Genomic DNA, 13,823 nt, shown 5'->3' on the forward strand with positions numbered 1-13,823 from the left:
CCCTGAGGGCAGCGTCTCTGACAGAGAAGCAGGGGGAGAGCAAAGCCTCCAGCAGGACATCTATCTCATTCTGTTCAGCCAGAGCACAGCCCTTCTCTCCTCCTCCACTGGCACACACTGCTGTCAGACACTGGGACGCCAGCACCTGAAACACACAATTACAGATCTACACTCAGACACACTGTATAAACGTATGTGAGAGCTCTACTGGTTAGTATTTGTCTGTAAATGTGGTAGAAGCATGGTGTTGGAGTGTGTACCTGCAGTCTGGGTGCTGCAGTGGAGATGACTCTGGCCAGGAGAAGCAGCATACTGAAACGAGGTAGCAGCTCAGGACCATTCTGAGAGACAAAACAGAGAGACAGTCATACAAACATAAGCCCTTTGTCCATGATGGCCAGCCATTAATAGAGTGGAGAGTGCAGGAAGAGAAAAGTATTATACGTTGGTAGGAGTATTATACGTTGGTAGGAGTATTATACGTTGGTAGGAGTATTATACGTTGGTGGGAGTATTATACGTTGGTAGGAGTATTATACGTTGGTAGGAGTATGCCTCAGACGAAGGGATGTGACAACACACTGAGACGATAAACTTGATCAACTCTTACCTCATCGATGAGTATGTCTGTGGTGTCGACCTCGGCGCGAAGTTGAGCGTGCACATTGATGACCTGCAGGGCACGGACCTGCATGCTCTCGGTCTCCTCAGTGCTGCCTGAGGAGTCCCTGAGCACGATGTTTAGCAGGGGGAAACAGAAGGAGAAGGCTGGGGCAGACAGTGGAGCCATGTCTGAAACAACAGGATGAGAGCATTAGGCCACCAGCAGGTATAATCTCAATGATGTTGATGTCGTTGATGTGTGTCTGTATTGTGTCCGTGTTTCTTCACCAGTCTTGCCCTCTCTGTGTGTGTGTGCGCTCACCACCAGCCTTGCCCTCTCTGTGTGGGACAGTGTGCATGTGCAGCAGCCCGACAGTGCGCTGAGTGGCTGTTTCTAGATCCTCCTGTCCCCAGGCCTCGTCCAGATCACACTCAGGTTTCATCAGGCGCAGTGTCACCCGGCCCACTAGCACAGCTGTGGAGAAGACCATGAGTAGAACATGCAGGAGGTAAGAGGAAGTTTCATCACAGGAAGTAGAACGTTTTTCCCTCCACTTTATCTTTGTTCACTCCCATTTAAAGATCAGGGACAACTGGATAGGTACAAGCAATAACTCAATTTTTGTACAAGCAATAACAAAGTACAAGCAATAACTAGTTTTCATGTCGGCTAGGTGGAGTTTCCATGTTATTTTCTCCTATCCAGTCCTGTTAGATCTGTGAAGGTGTGTGAACACCATATGAAGGACATATGAGGGAAGTGAGAGGAAAGCTCTACCGAGTGTATTAGTTTATGCTTTGGATAAAAGTGTCTACAAAATGGAATATATTACACCATATATTATATGTACCCAGGTAGTGCAGCTCCATGGGCATGAGGCAGGCTCCTATGTCGAGGAAGGCCTGCTGCAGGCGTGGGGCGGCCAGGGGGGAGTGGAGGAGGGGCAGTAGGACCTGGAGGACCCCTGGGAGCTGCCAGGAGATCTGGGGAGGCTTCTGGATCAACGTTGCCTCCAGCAGACCCACCGCACACTGCAGCTCCATGTCCAACTGACAACCACACAACAGTCGATCGATCAAACAACAGGAACATTATGTCAATGTCTAGAGTTTAACGTTTGAGAAACTGGATAAGTGTGAAAAATGTTAAAGTGTCTGGCCGTACCCCTTGTAGTCTCTTGCGAATGGAGGACTCTTTCTCCAGCTGGGCTTGCATCATCTCCTTCTGTTTGCTGGTCAGCTGCAACTCGTCTTTGATGCCTTTCTTCTTCTTGATCTCCTAAAACAGACATAGAAATCACAGTGTTCATTTCATGATAACTCTACTTTCTTCAATTAATGATGGTTCAATCGTAATTCAACTTAGACCTATTATAATTAACAAAAAATACAAAACATGTAAAGTGTTGGTCCCATGTTTCATGAGCTGTAATAAATAATCCCTGACATTTCCCATAGGCACAAAAAGCTTATTTCTCTTGAATTGTGTGCACAAATTTGTTTACATCCCTGTTAGTGAGCATTTCTATCTTTGCCAAGATAATCCATCCACTTGACAGGTGTAGCATATCAAGCAGTTGATTAAACAGCATGATCATTACACAGGTGCACCTTGTGCTGGGGACAATATCTCAGCCACTCTAAGATGTGCAGTTGTGTCACAAAACACAATACCACAGAAGTCTCAAGTTGAGGGATTGTGCAATTGACATGCTGTCCGCAGGTATGTCCACCAGTGCTGTTGCCAGAGAATTAGCAGTACATCCAACTGGCCTCACAACCGCAGACCACGTCTAACCACGCCAACCCAGGACCTCAACATCCGGCATCTTCTCCTGCGGGATCGTCAGACCAGCCACCCAGACAGCTGATGAAACTGTGGCTTTGCACAACCCAAGAATTTCTGCACAAACTGTCAGAAACCATTTCTGGGAATCTCATCTGCATGCTTGTTGTCCTCACCAGTTCTGCGTTATAACTGATTTCAGTGAGGAAATTCTCACCTTCGATGACCGCTGGTACGCTGGAGAAGTGTGCTCTTCATGGATGAATCCCGGTTTCAACTGTACCGGGCCAATGGCAGACAGCGTATATTGCATCAGGTGGGCGAGCTGTTTGCCAATGTCAACGTTGTGAACAGAGTGCACCCGTTCTTGGCGGTGGGGTTTTGGTATGAGCAGGGATAAGCTACGGACAATGAACACAACTGCATACTCACCAGACATGTCACTCATTAAGCATGCTTGGGATGCACTGTATCACCATGTACAGCAATGTGTGCTAGTTCCCGCCAATATCCAACAACTTTGCACAACCACTGAAGAGGAGTGGCACAACATTCAGCAGGACACAATCAACAGCCTGATCAACTCTATGCGAAGGAGATGTGTCACGCTGCAAGATGCAAATGGTGGTCACACCAGATACTGGCTGGTTTTCTGATCCACGCCCCAACCATTTTCTTTTTTTAAATATCTATGACCAACAGATGCATATCTGTATTCCCAGTCATGACAAATCCATAGATAACCGCCTAATGAATTTATTTAAATTGACTGATTTCTTTATATAAACTGTAACTCAGTCAAAATTGTTGCATGTTGCATTTATATTTTTGTTCAGTTTACATTCTCTGATAACAGAGGATCATCAAACAGTACCAATATGCTCCTGCATCTATTACCCTATACACAGTGCCTTCAACAAGTATTCATACCCCTTGACTTATTTCACTTTGTTGTGTTACAGCCGGAATTCAAAATGGACAAAAAAAGAAGAATAATCTCAACCATCTACACATAATACCTCAATGACAAAGCGAAACATGTTTTTAGATATTTTTGCAAATGTATTGAAAATTAAAGTATTCACAGACCTGACTCAATACTTCACCTTTGGCAGAGATTACAGCTGTGAGTGTTTCTAGGTAAGTCTCTCAGAGCTTAACACAAGTGGATTGTGCAACATTTGCCCATTTTTCTTTTCAAAATGTTTCATGCTCTGTCAAATTGATGGTCATTGCTAGACTACCATGTTCAGGTCTTGTCATAGATTTTCCAAGTAGCGTTAAGTCAAACATTCATTGTCTTCTTGGTAAGCAACTCCAGTGTAGATTTTGCCTTGTGTTTTAGGTTATTGTCTAGTTTAAAGGTGAATTCATCTCCCAGTGTCTGGTGGAACAGAACCAGACTGAACCGGGTTTCCTATAGGATTTTGCCTGTACTGAGCTCCATCCCATTTATTTTTTATCCTGAAAAACTCCTCAAACTTTAACAATTACAAGCATATCCATAACATGATGTAGCCACCACTATGCTTGAAAATATGGAGAGTGGTACTCAATGTGTAGAATTGGATTTGCCCCAAACATCACACTTTGTACTCAGGACAAAAAGTGAATTGCTTTGCCACACTTTTTCCAGTTTTACATTAGTGCCTTATTGCAAACAGGATGCATGTTTTGCAGTGGTGTAAAGTCCTTAAGTAGAAATACTTTAAAGTACTACTTAAGTCATTTTTGGGGGTATCTGTATTTTATTTTATTTATATTTGACAACTTTCACTTGACTACATTCCTACAGAAAATAACGTTATTTTTACTCCATACATTTTCCCTGACACCCAAAAGTACATTACATTTTGAATGCCTAGCAGGACAGGAACATTGTCAAATTCATGCTCTTATTGAGAGAACATCCCTAGTCATCACTATTGCCTCTGATCTGGCAGACTTAATTTAACCCTTATTTAATCAGGTAAGTTGACTGAGAACACGTTCTCATTTACAGCAACGACCTGGGGAATAGTTACAGGCGAGGGGGGTGAATGAGCCAATTGGAAGCTGGGGATGATTAGGTGACCGTGATGGTGAGGGCCAGATTGGGAATTTAGCCAGGACACCGGGGTTAACACCCCTACTCTTACGATAAGTGCCATGGGATCTTTTAGTGACCACAGAGTCAAGACACCCATTTAACGTCCCCCTACACAGGGCAATGTCCCCAATCACTGCCCTGGGGTACAGGGGGGGTTACATCCAAAGGAAAGTGCACCCCCTACTGGCCCTCCAACACCACTTCCCGAAGCATCTGGTCTCCCATCCAGGGACCAACCCTGCTTAGCATCAGAAGCAAGCCAGCAGTCAGATGCAGGGTGGTATGCTGCTTTGTTTGTAAATTATGTGTTGGAGTGTGCCCCTGGCTATCCGTAAATAAACAAAAAACAAGAAAATGGTGCCATCTGGTTTGCTTAATATAGACCATTTGAAATTATTCACACTTTTAATACTTAAGTATATTTTTACAATTACATTTACTTTTGATACTTAAGTATATTTAAAACTTTTACTCAAGTAGTATTTTATTGGGTGACTTTCACTTCAGTCATTTTCTATTAAGGCATCTTTAACTGAAGTATGACAAAAAAAATAATTTTAAACCACTGTTTTGGAATATTTTTATTCTGTACAGGATTCACTTTTACTGTCTCAATCAGGTTAGTATTGTGGAGTAACTACAATGTTGTTGATCCATCTTCAGTCCTATCACAGCCATTAAACTCTAACCCAGTGGTCGTCAACCGGTCAATCTTCAAGGCATTCCTAGTCGATCATCAAATATTTCTGTAGAAAGCCAATGAGCGAGGCTTGCGCTCCTTTTTTAAAATCGTGTTGAGCTGTTGCCGGTAGGTGCACTTGATTCTAAAGTCCTGCACACCCGGCGGACCGGCAAATCTGTGACTAAATCTAGAGCACCTACTGTGCTGCCCAATTGGATAGCTCAAATCACTGTGGCTACAGAGCTTCCATGACCCTGGCCATAGCCAAGTTTAATAGGTTACTAGCCTACGTAAGATTTAATAACTTTTAAAACCATGACCACAGAGAGACTGTCAACGGATACAGCAAAGAGCTGCTATTTTTATGAGTGAGCTATTACTATTAACACTATTACAAAACGCACTTCTCCGTATTTCCGCTTGGGCTGCAGCTGCAATGAATGAGTAGCCAAGTATCGATAGCCCTGCGTTTTATTATTACTAGCAGCTCGTTGTGTCGATATTAATATTAAGGAATATTTAACTTTCTCTGATCATAGGAACAACATGAATTTGTGCATGAGGCAGATGCGACACGAGTTTCGCCATCAGGTAGAAGACGGTGTCCCCTCTCTCTGATCAGTCTCACTGGAGGAAAGGAAGTAGAGAGCAGGGCATCTTTCCAGAGCTCCGACTTTTCAACCTGGAGATCACTGACGTCGTGATTTGGCCTCGTTGACCATCAGATGCATGTACCATCAGTCCAGTAAAATAAAAAAGCTAATGATTTCAATTCATGCTCCACAGTGCCTCACAAGTGCTAAACCAACAGATCTATTTTGCTATCAAAGCTCGAGTTTTGAAAATAATATGGGCTGATTAACAATATTATTGATCATTACATAGGTGCCAATCATATAGCCAATATGCTGTGAATGTATTAGGCCTAGTGCCCAGACCTCACTACTACAAAACAGTTTGTGTGAGGTTAATGTAAAATAAAAAATCTGAGCAGTAGATCTCAGCTTGCTTTTTGACTGCGAAAGTGATCTCGACTCAGAAATGGCTGGTCACCACTGCTCTAACCGTTTTAAATGTACCATTGGCCTCGTGGTGAAATCCCTGAGCGGTTTCATTCCTCTCTGGCTACGGAGTTAGGAAGTACGCCGGTATCTTTCTTGACCTTTGTGCTGTTGACTGCGCCCAATAATGTTTGTACCATGTTTTGTGCTGCTACCATGTTGTTGTTATGTTGCTACCATGCTGTGTTGTCATGTGTTGCTGCCTTAGGTCTCTATGTAGTGTTGTGTTGTCTCTCTTGGTGTGATGTGTGTTTTGTCCTATATTTATATTGTATTCATTATTATTTTTTAATCCCAGGCCCCAGTCCCTGCAGGAGGCCTTTTGCCTTTTTGGTAGGCCGTCATTGTAAATAAGAATTTGTTCTTAACTGACTTGCCTAGTTAAATAAAAGTTACATTTAAAAAATTGCAGTGACTGGGTATATTGATACACCATCCACAGTGTAATTAACTTAACCATGCTCAAAGGGATATTCAATGTTTGATTTTTTATTTAAACCCATCTACCAATATGTTCCCTTCTTCGCGAAGCACTGGAAAACCTCCCTGGCCTTTGTGGTTGAATCTGTGTTTGAAATTCACTGATAGACTGAGGGACATAATTCCACTTTGACATTATGGAGTATTGTGTGTAGGCCAGTGAAACAAAATATCTAAATTCAATCCATTTTAAATTCAGGCTGTAACAACAAAATGTGGAAAAAGTCAAGGGTGTGAATATTTTCTGAAAGCACTGTACAGTAATAAGGTAATAGGTAGGAGTGCAACAGTTAACAAGCCTCTCTCCATCTAGTTTATCAATCATAGCCCCCCATAGTCTCACCTCTTGCAGCTCTAGCTCTATGATCTGTTCCTTATACGAGTAGGCCTTGTTCTCCCTCTTCATGTTGCCCTTCTTAGTGCTCTCCTGCTGGGCACTGCACAGGACACGGGAGGTGGGAGGAAGAGAATGAAATGTTGAAACAAGCCTTTGTTGCGTTTAACTAAGAAATCAACATAGCCAAGGTCTTTGAAACAATGATAAGCATTCTTGCTGACTACAATGTGAAACCCACAGAACAGCTCTTACACTGTATTAGTGTCCTACCTCTGGATGATGCTCTTGTCATACAGCTCTCCCTCAGGGGTGAGCATGATGGCGTACTCCTCCCTGGTGACCTGTCGCAACGCAGGATTGGACAGCCACTGTGTCACACGCTCCATCACCCGTGGCAGCAGCTTGATGGGAGAGAGACCGGACAGGGCACCGACCGCATTCCTTATAGCCTGGTGAAACAAGAGGATGACCATCAGTCAGCCAATAAGAGTACATGACAAGTTGGACCATAGGCTTGTCTCATCCAATCACCGAGAGCAAATGTAGGCCTCAACCATCCCTTGGCTGTGAGTGTAAGTATGTATGTGTATATCTGATATAAGGATGTCAATATGTAAAATATGTTCCGACCTGATTGTCAGTGTTGGCCTGCAACAGCCGTGGCAGAATGTCATCCAGGTTCTTGTCTATGAACTCGTCGGCCTTGATGTTCATGCTGGACAGCAGGTGCGGCCAGAAACCGGGTCGAGCTTCAACTGCATCATCGGAGAGGAGGGGGGAAAGATGTCAGTACTAGTAGTGGGTTTATACTAGGGATGGGCATTTGAAATAATATCATAATTGTTCAGAAATACAAATAATCGAAATTGAAAAAAAGAAAAGCTCTTTGCTATTGAATCTTGACCAATCAGAACAACGCAAATGGCAGAGGTAAACAGGAGACATGCTGCTTTCTCCAGTAGTTTGGCTAACAGCAACAACGGAAGAGAAGATTTTCGCCATGATAGAATTGATTGTTACAAAAAGATTCTGCATATAATTTTAAAACACTGCAAGTGATAATACAAAACTAAAACATGAAATGATAAGAGTGTTTTGCATTGATCTGTGTCAGGTGTTGTGGAAACGTTAGGCGAGCGCATTTAACTGCTATTTGAAGTGGGGAAAATAGCATACCGATGTCAGGGCAGCCTGGAGGGTTAAATGTGCAGCAGTAGCTCAACGCACAGTTATAAAAACTACATTCTAAAGTTAGTTTGTTTATTAAATTAATAATTTCAAATGTCATGGTTTATCCATGTAAAATAATTTAAACCAAGCTTTTATCGATAAAATAGGCCTAAAAATAAATAAATATAAAACATTGTTTTATAATAAAAATTTAAAAAATCTCGCTAAATTAACTCACGTAATCGAATACTAACATCCGTTCAGATATTTGATGAACCTTGCCCATCCCTAGTTCATACAAACTGCAGTGTAAAAGATGCTGTGGAGCGCAGTAACAAGTCAACGAACAGACCTATGGAGGGATGGTGGGTGACGACCAGGATCTCCATGGCAATCTTGTCTGACTCGGCTGTGTCGTTCCACTGGCCAGCCACAGAGCACACCACACACAGCGCCTCCAGCAGGACACGGGGGGGACTGTAGGCCTTGCCCACCTCAGACAACTCCCCTGACTCTGTCTGCAGCACCTCCTGAGGCAACACCTGGGGAAAGACAAAGATACAGTATATAGTCAATGACAAAAGAATTAATGTAGAGATTCATATTACACTACAAATACAATTAAAATATTTGTACTTAACATCCCAATTTAAAATCAGTCATTACTAGTTTATAGTACCACTGAGGTGAGACCTGCAACTACAAATCTATAAAAATTCTTAGTGCCTCACAGTCAACTATTCGTACCTTGTGTTTGTTGATGACCACTCTTAGTTCTCCCAGAAGGCCGTGGGCCAGCCCGGAGCCGCCCAGGGAGGAGAGCAGCTTCTTAACGGTCTGCTGTGCCCGCTTCCGCACACGCCAACTACGAGACAGCAGCACCGCCACAGTGGCACGGTGGTACATCCTGACAGGTGAGAGCAGAAAGAGTCAACACTTACAGAGTACTAAATGTGGAAATGTGTTACGCAAAATGCTGATACAAATTCAGAGCGACTGAGACAGTAAAACAATCACTCACGGTGATTTGCCGTTGGTGAGTCGGTGGGAGTGGTCCAAGAAAATTCTCTCACACAGCTGTATCACTGTGCACAACGCTGAGGTGAAAGAGATTTAATACTCAATATCGTCCCATATCTCGACACTTGTGCGATTACTGACAGTCTGCATTAGTTTGTTTATTATGCCTCACCTTCCTCACTGGCCTGGGAGAGGAACTTCTCTGTGGTGAATAAAGGTTTCTTCTCATCCAGGATCAGGGTCCAGAAGACAGCCAACTTGGCCTCTGCAACAAAGACAAAACACACCATTCTATGTCGGTCTCTAAACTGATGAACAAGGGCACTGTCCCCTACTGGGAACCTCAACCTTCAATAATTATGGGGTGTCATGATCCTAAATTCTCTCACCTGTCTGGGTCTCCAGCAGAGACAGTCGACTCAGGAGAACAGCAGCAGCCACACCCTCTGAGAGCAGAGCATGCTGGGAGTTCTGGGCCGCAGCCTTCTCCACTGTCTGGAGAAGGAGAGGCACGAGGTCAGATACCTGTCCCAGAGTGTCACCTGGAGAGGAGAGAGAGGGCAGGGCTGTGATTCTGTGCCTCCTGCATTCCATAGAACTGGATCAATACACGCAGACAAGTTATTTAATTTCAAAGACAAGCTCACAGACACACAGGTAACAGTTGCCCAGTGACTAACTAACCTTTGAATGCCGCCAACATGGCCTGCAGGTATGCGTGGCGGACAGGAGAGGTGGAGGTCTTGAGGGTGAAGGCCTTCTTGAACCAGTCCAGCAGAGCCTTGGGGACCTCCACCGTCAGCCGCCCACTCCACTGAGACAGCACAGCCACTGCGTGCACCAAGGTCCCCTCATGGACTGACAGAAACAACATGAGCACCTCTCTCTCTATGGATGAAGGGAATGAGGAGGAAGGAATGAGAGATAGTTCTTACCTTCTTGTTGCAGATAAGGGATGAACAGCACAGCGACTGCAGAGCTGAGAGTTTGGCTAGAGGTGCCCGACACAGCATGATGGCTGCAGCTGCCGATACCTGGACAGAACAAGTCAAAACCAGGGTTAAAAGACAACATCCATCGGTCTGCAAGACTACATACTAAGTGGGGGTTATGAAGGACAGAAGACTAGTGACCACGCTACCTGACAGCACACTCATCTTCTGGCCGAATGCTGTGAGCTTCCCCTCTGACCCTGAAAATACACAGTTCTGTTAGTGCAAAAACATACTTTACACTTGGGTGTTGTGCCATGTGTGCTCAAATGTTTCTTAGGTCATAGTAAAGTGAGTTGTCCTTGCCTCCCAGGATGCTGAAGAGGTGTGTTATGACATCCTGTACAGCGCTAGGGTCACTACACTGCTTGGCCAGGTTCTGCATGGCCTGCACTGCCTGCTCCATCAGCTGGGGATTATTGGCCTTCAGCTGACCTGAAAACACATATTACAGCCTGGTTACACACACAGAGAGAGAGAAACATCCTCAAAAAGCTACATTTCTACATATAAAGGCCTGACTTACTTGCAATGCCTTTTCCAATATCCATGGCATACTGACTGAGGTCAAGAGTCACTGAAGCCAGTAGACAGGAGACGGCTGAAGGAGAGAGGAAATTATATCTTGAAAGGACAAAACTACAATACATAGTAGGTAATATACACAAAATTGTGTTTGATTGTGATATTAGCTACTGTACTCACTCTGCATGGCGTTCTCTGGGCTGCGGAGCATGGCCTTCTGCAGGGCAGGCAGCAGCAGCTCCTTGAACTCAGAGTGGGAGACATGGCGCAGCAAGGAACCACTCTTGTCCTGCAGGGGAACACAAAACACATTACAGAGAAGAAGTTTTAGCACCAACACCCAAAATATATTTTGCAATACACATCAATTGTGGCTATGGGAGGTCTTTAGGTTGTGAACTCCAATCTTTGGGTCTCACTGACAAAAGCAGTTTCAGGGCCAGTCCAGCGCCACTCACCAATAGGTGTTGGTGTGGTCTAGTCTTGCTCATGAGGACTGCCTTCATATACAGGTCCAATATGGCACTCTAAAAACAAAAGAGGCTTGGTTACAGATATAATATTTTTTTTTATTATATAGGAATATCTTTCATCTAATTGCATTCAAATAACAGACACCTTGTGTTTCTCTACAGTGGCCATGTCTTTGTGAGTTGTGCAGAAGTCCAGACACACCCCCAGCAGAGCCAGTGAGCTGGGGTTCTGCTCCAGACTCAACAGGGTGCTTATATACTGATCCGCCAGGCCAGGGTTCTGGAGAAAAACAGCAGAGACAAGCATTTTAAATCATAGCAAATCCAATATATTGATTTTACACTGGACCATGATGACAGTGTCCAAATATTCCTTATTACTGTCTGGCGTTCCTTGAATACCAACCCCACACCTCCCTTACCTTTTTCCATAGGTGGCTCAGGTTCTTCAGGGTTGACTTCAGTGCTGTTGCTTGAGCCCCTCCCACCACCTCAGCCAGCAGTAAACTCTGTACCTCCACCTGTCAGAGGAAAGATAGTGAAGCATGAATGGGTGGATGCAGATACAGTAGTAGGGCTTAACAAGTCCCTTAACAACCAAAACCAAACATCCCATCACCTGTGTGGAACTAGACGACATCTAAATTCATGCCGAAATCGTTTCACAGTATATATGTAAATAGTGATTGCTGGGAGGTGAAAGGCATGGCTTCTATAAGCAGTGTCCGATTCCTTGCTCACTTACCAGTTTCTTCCAGATGGGGCCCACTCTTTTCTCTGGAGCCAAGAACACAGAGCGAACCAACAGGCAGGTCCAGGCCAGCCCGGTGAAGGCAGCCGAGCCTGTGCTCTTACTGACAACACCACAACAAGATGGACAGGGAACACAAATAAGGTATTCAGTATGTGGTGAAATTAGTACAATATTTCACAGAACTCACTGTAAAATGTATACAAAGCATTTAGTCTTAGCCCTATTCCTATCCCCAAGTCCTACCTGGGTGCTCCATTCTTGCTGATGACGCCACAGTTGAGGAGGCAGTGGAGGAGGCTGGTTGCTAGGATTTCAGGTTGAGACTCGGCCAGTAGGCCAATGACGGAGAGGAGGGCTCGTCGAGATGCAGCATCCCTAGAGAAGACATGTCATTTAACACTCAACACACACTTCCAACAAATCAATAACTGGGGAATACTGAAGAGCAGTAGGCTAAGGGCACCTACCTGTATCTGTGTGGAGTGAGACAGAATAGCTTGCATAGCCCTTTGATGGCTGGCTCTGGTAGCTCTATAAGGACATACACATTGTCAATCACTCACACCTGTTTGCTTTAATCTTGACAATCCAAGACAAAAAATAAACAGAGTGAGAGCAGAAAATAAACAAATCATGCTAACTACATGGGCATCTGTCTCCTCACCTTTGCCGCTAATACACTGTTTCAGTTCGCCAAGAATCTCCTTACGTTCGCTTACACTGGCTGTGGTCACTTTCACAGCAAATTTCTTCAGTGTGTCTGAAACCTGGTACAATACACAGACATCCAAAATCAAATGAAAGCCGCCTGGCAATGTGTGCATCTAGGATAAAGTCAATCATTTGAAACAATAGTACTGCATATTCAAAAATGTCACACTGATTGAAGATATAACTTTGTAATTTGTCTTCAATTTATCAAGATGGAAAACATATCTTCTGAGATTTATATGGCACCATCAGGCAGAAAGTGATCAGACCACCCATAACAATTAAAACATTTAATTTAGCAAATTTCTGGATACTGAGGCGTGGTCACCAAATACAATATGTCATTCAGAAGACAGTCGTGTTTGGCTTCTCATAACTGGCTAACATTAGCTAGCAAACAAGTACTGTATAGTATATGTTCTACCTAAAATTGTCTGTTGCCAACAAAGAACAACTTCATGAAATGCTTCATTATAGCTAACTGCTAAATAAATTAGAAACTAGGCTGGCTAAAACCTACTCATCTAGTTGGTGTTTCGATTAATCTCAAACAACAGATTTGGTCACCACGAGAAAACTGACTAGCTAGTTAGCCACGTATTGCTAGTTAGCTGGCTACTATATTTACACTGCCTATGGCTAACGTCAGCAATCTGTACTAGCCAGGTAACGGTTAGCTAGCTAGCTTAGCCAGCTGGACAATGTTTAAATCATTTATTTTACGGGAAACCCTACAGGCAGCCACAATAAATTAATTATCCCTCATATCATATCTTCCTTATCAGCAGTATGTTGTTGACAAATTCTCGAGGAGGAATCAGCACCATTTTAAACATCAGCGACACAAACCTGCGTGTCCGCTGCCATCTTGCCGGTCTCAAACTAGGGAGAACTTGTAGTCACTTCCGGTTCATGATACGAGTGATAATCACTTCAAGGACAGTAAGTACTGTTTTTTTGTTTGTTTGTTTGTTTAATGTATTATATTATTATGTCATTTTTAAATAAATACAAATATTTTGAAGGATACAAATTCAAATGTGTTACACTTTTTAAGAAGGATGTATAGATTTTTATAACACAAACATCACAAATAAACAGTAAGCACAAATACAGAAACACATACAGGGCTTTTACATT

The 13,823-nt window shown here is 43.5% G+C and overlaps 1 protein-coding gene across 1 annotated transcript in view; it reads right to left on the bottom strand.

The window, feature by feature from the left end:
- LOC120062641 (eIF-2-alpha kinase activator GCN1-like) overlaps positions 1-13,561 on the bottom strand; it is a 36,473-nt gene extending 22,912 nt beyond the window's left edge. Inside the window, exons 1-28 of the mRNA XM_039012721.1 lie at positions 13,533-13,561; positions 12,637-12,739; positions 12,440-12,503; positions 12,216-12,347; positions 11,964-12,072; positions 11,641-11,739; positions 11,364-11,498; positions 11,204-11,272; positions 10,926-11,034; positions 10,747-10,821; positions 10,527-10,655; positions 10,370-10,420; positions 10,164-10,262; positions 9,913-10,086; positions 9,618-9,770; positions 9,401-9,493; positions 9,230-9,305; positions 8,956-9,115; positions 8,561-8,750; positions 7,669-7,793; positions 7,309-7,487; positions 7,045-7,138; positions 1,769-1,882; positions 1,455-1,653; positions 926-1,078; positions 611-792; positions 261-341; positions 2-145 (exon numbers count right to left, since the gene is read on the bottom strand). Of these exons, the coding sequence (XP_038868649.1) occupies positions 2-145; positions 261-341; positions 611-792; positions 926-1,078; positions 1,455-1,653; positions 1,769-1,882; positions 7,045-7,138; positions 7,309-7,487; positions 7,669-7,793; positions 8,561-8,750; positions 8,956-9,115; positions 9,230-9,305; positions 9,401-9,493; positions 9,618-9,770; positions 9,913-10,086; positions 10,164-10,262; positions 10,370-10,420; positions 10,527-10,655; positions 10,747-10,821; positions 10,926-11,034; positions 11,204-11,272; positions 11,364-11,498; positions 11,641-11,739; positions 11,964-12,072; positions 12,216-12,347; positions 12,440-12,503; positions 12,637-12,739; positions 13,533-13,550 (3,309 nt within the window). The 5' untranslated portion in view covers positions 13,551-13,561. The remainder of the gene's footprint in view (position 1; positions 146-260; positions 342-610; positions 793-925; positions 1,079-1,454; positions 1,654-1,768; positions 1,883-7,044; positions 7,139-7,308; positions 7,488-7,668; positions 7,794-8,560; positions 8,751-8,955; positions 9,116-9,229; positions 9,306-9,400; positions 9,494-9,617; positions 9,771-9,912; positions 10,087-10,163; positions 10,263-10,369; positions 10,421-10,526; positions 10,656-10,746; positions 10,822-10,925; positions 11,035-11,203; positions 11,273-11,363; positions 11,499-11,640; positions 11,740-11,963; positions 12,073-12,215; positions 12,348-12,439; positions 12,504-12,636; positions 12,740-13,532) is intronic.
- Between the last annotated feature and the right edge of the window lie 262 nt (positions 13,562-13,823).

Source organism: Salvelinus namaycush, chromosome 1 (genome assembly GCF_016432855.1).
Source record: "Salvelinus namaycush isolate Seneca chromosome 1, SaNama_1.0, whole genome shotgun sequence".
In the NCBI taxonomy this organism is placed as follows: domain Eukaryota; kingdom Metazoa; phylum Chordata; class Actinopteri; order Salmoniformes; family Salmonidae; genus Salvelinus; species Salvelinus namaycush.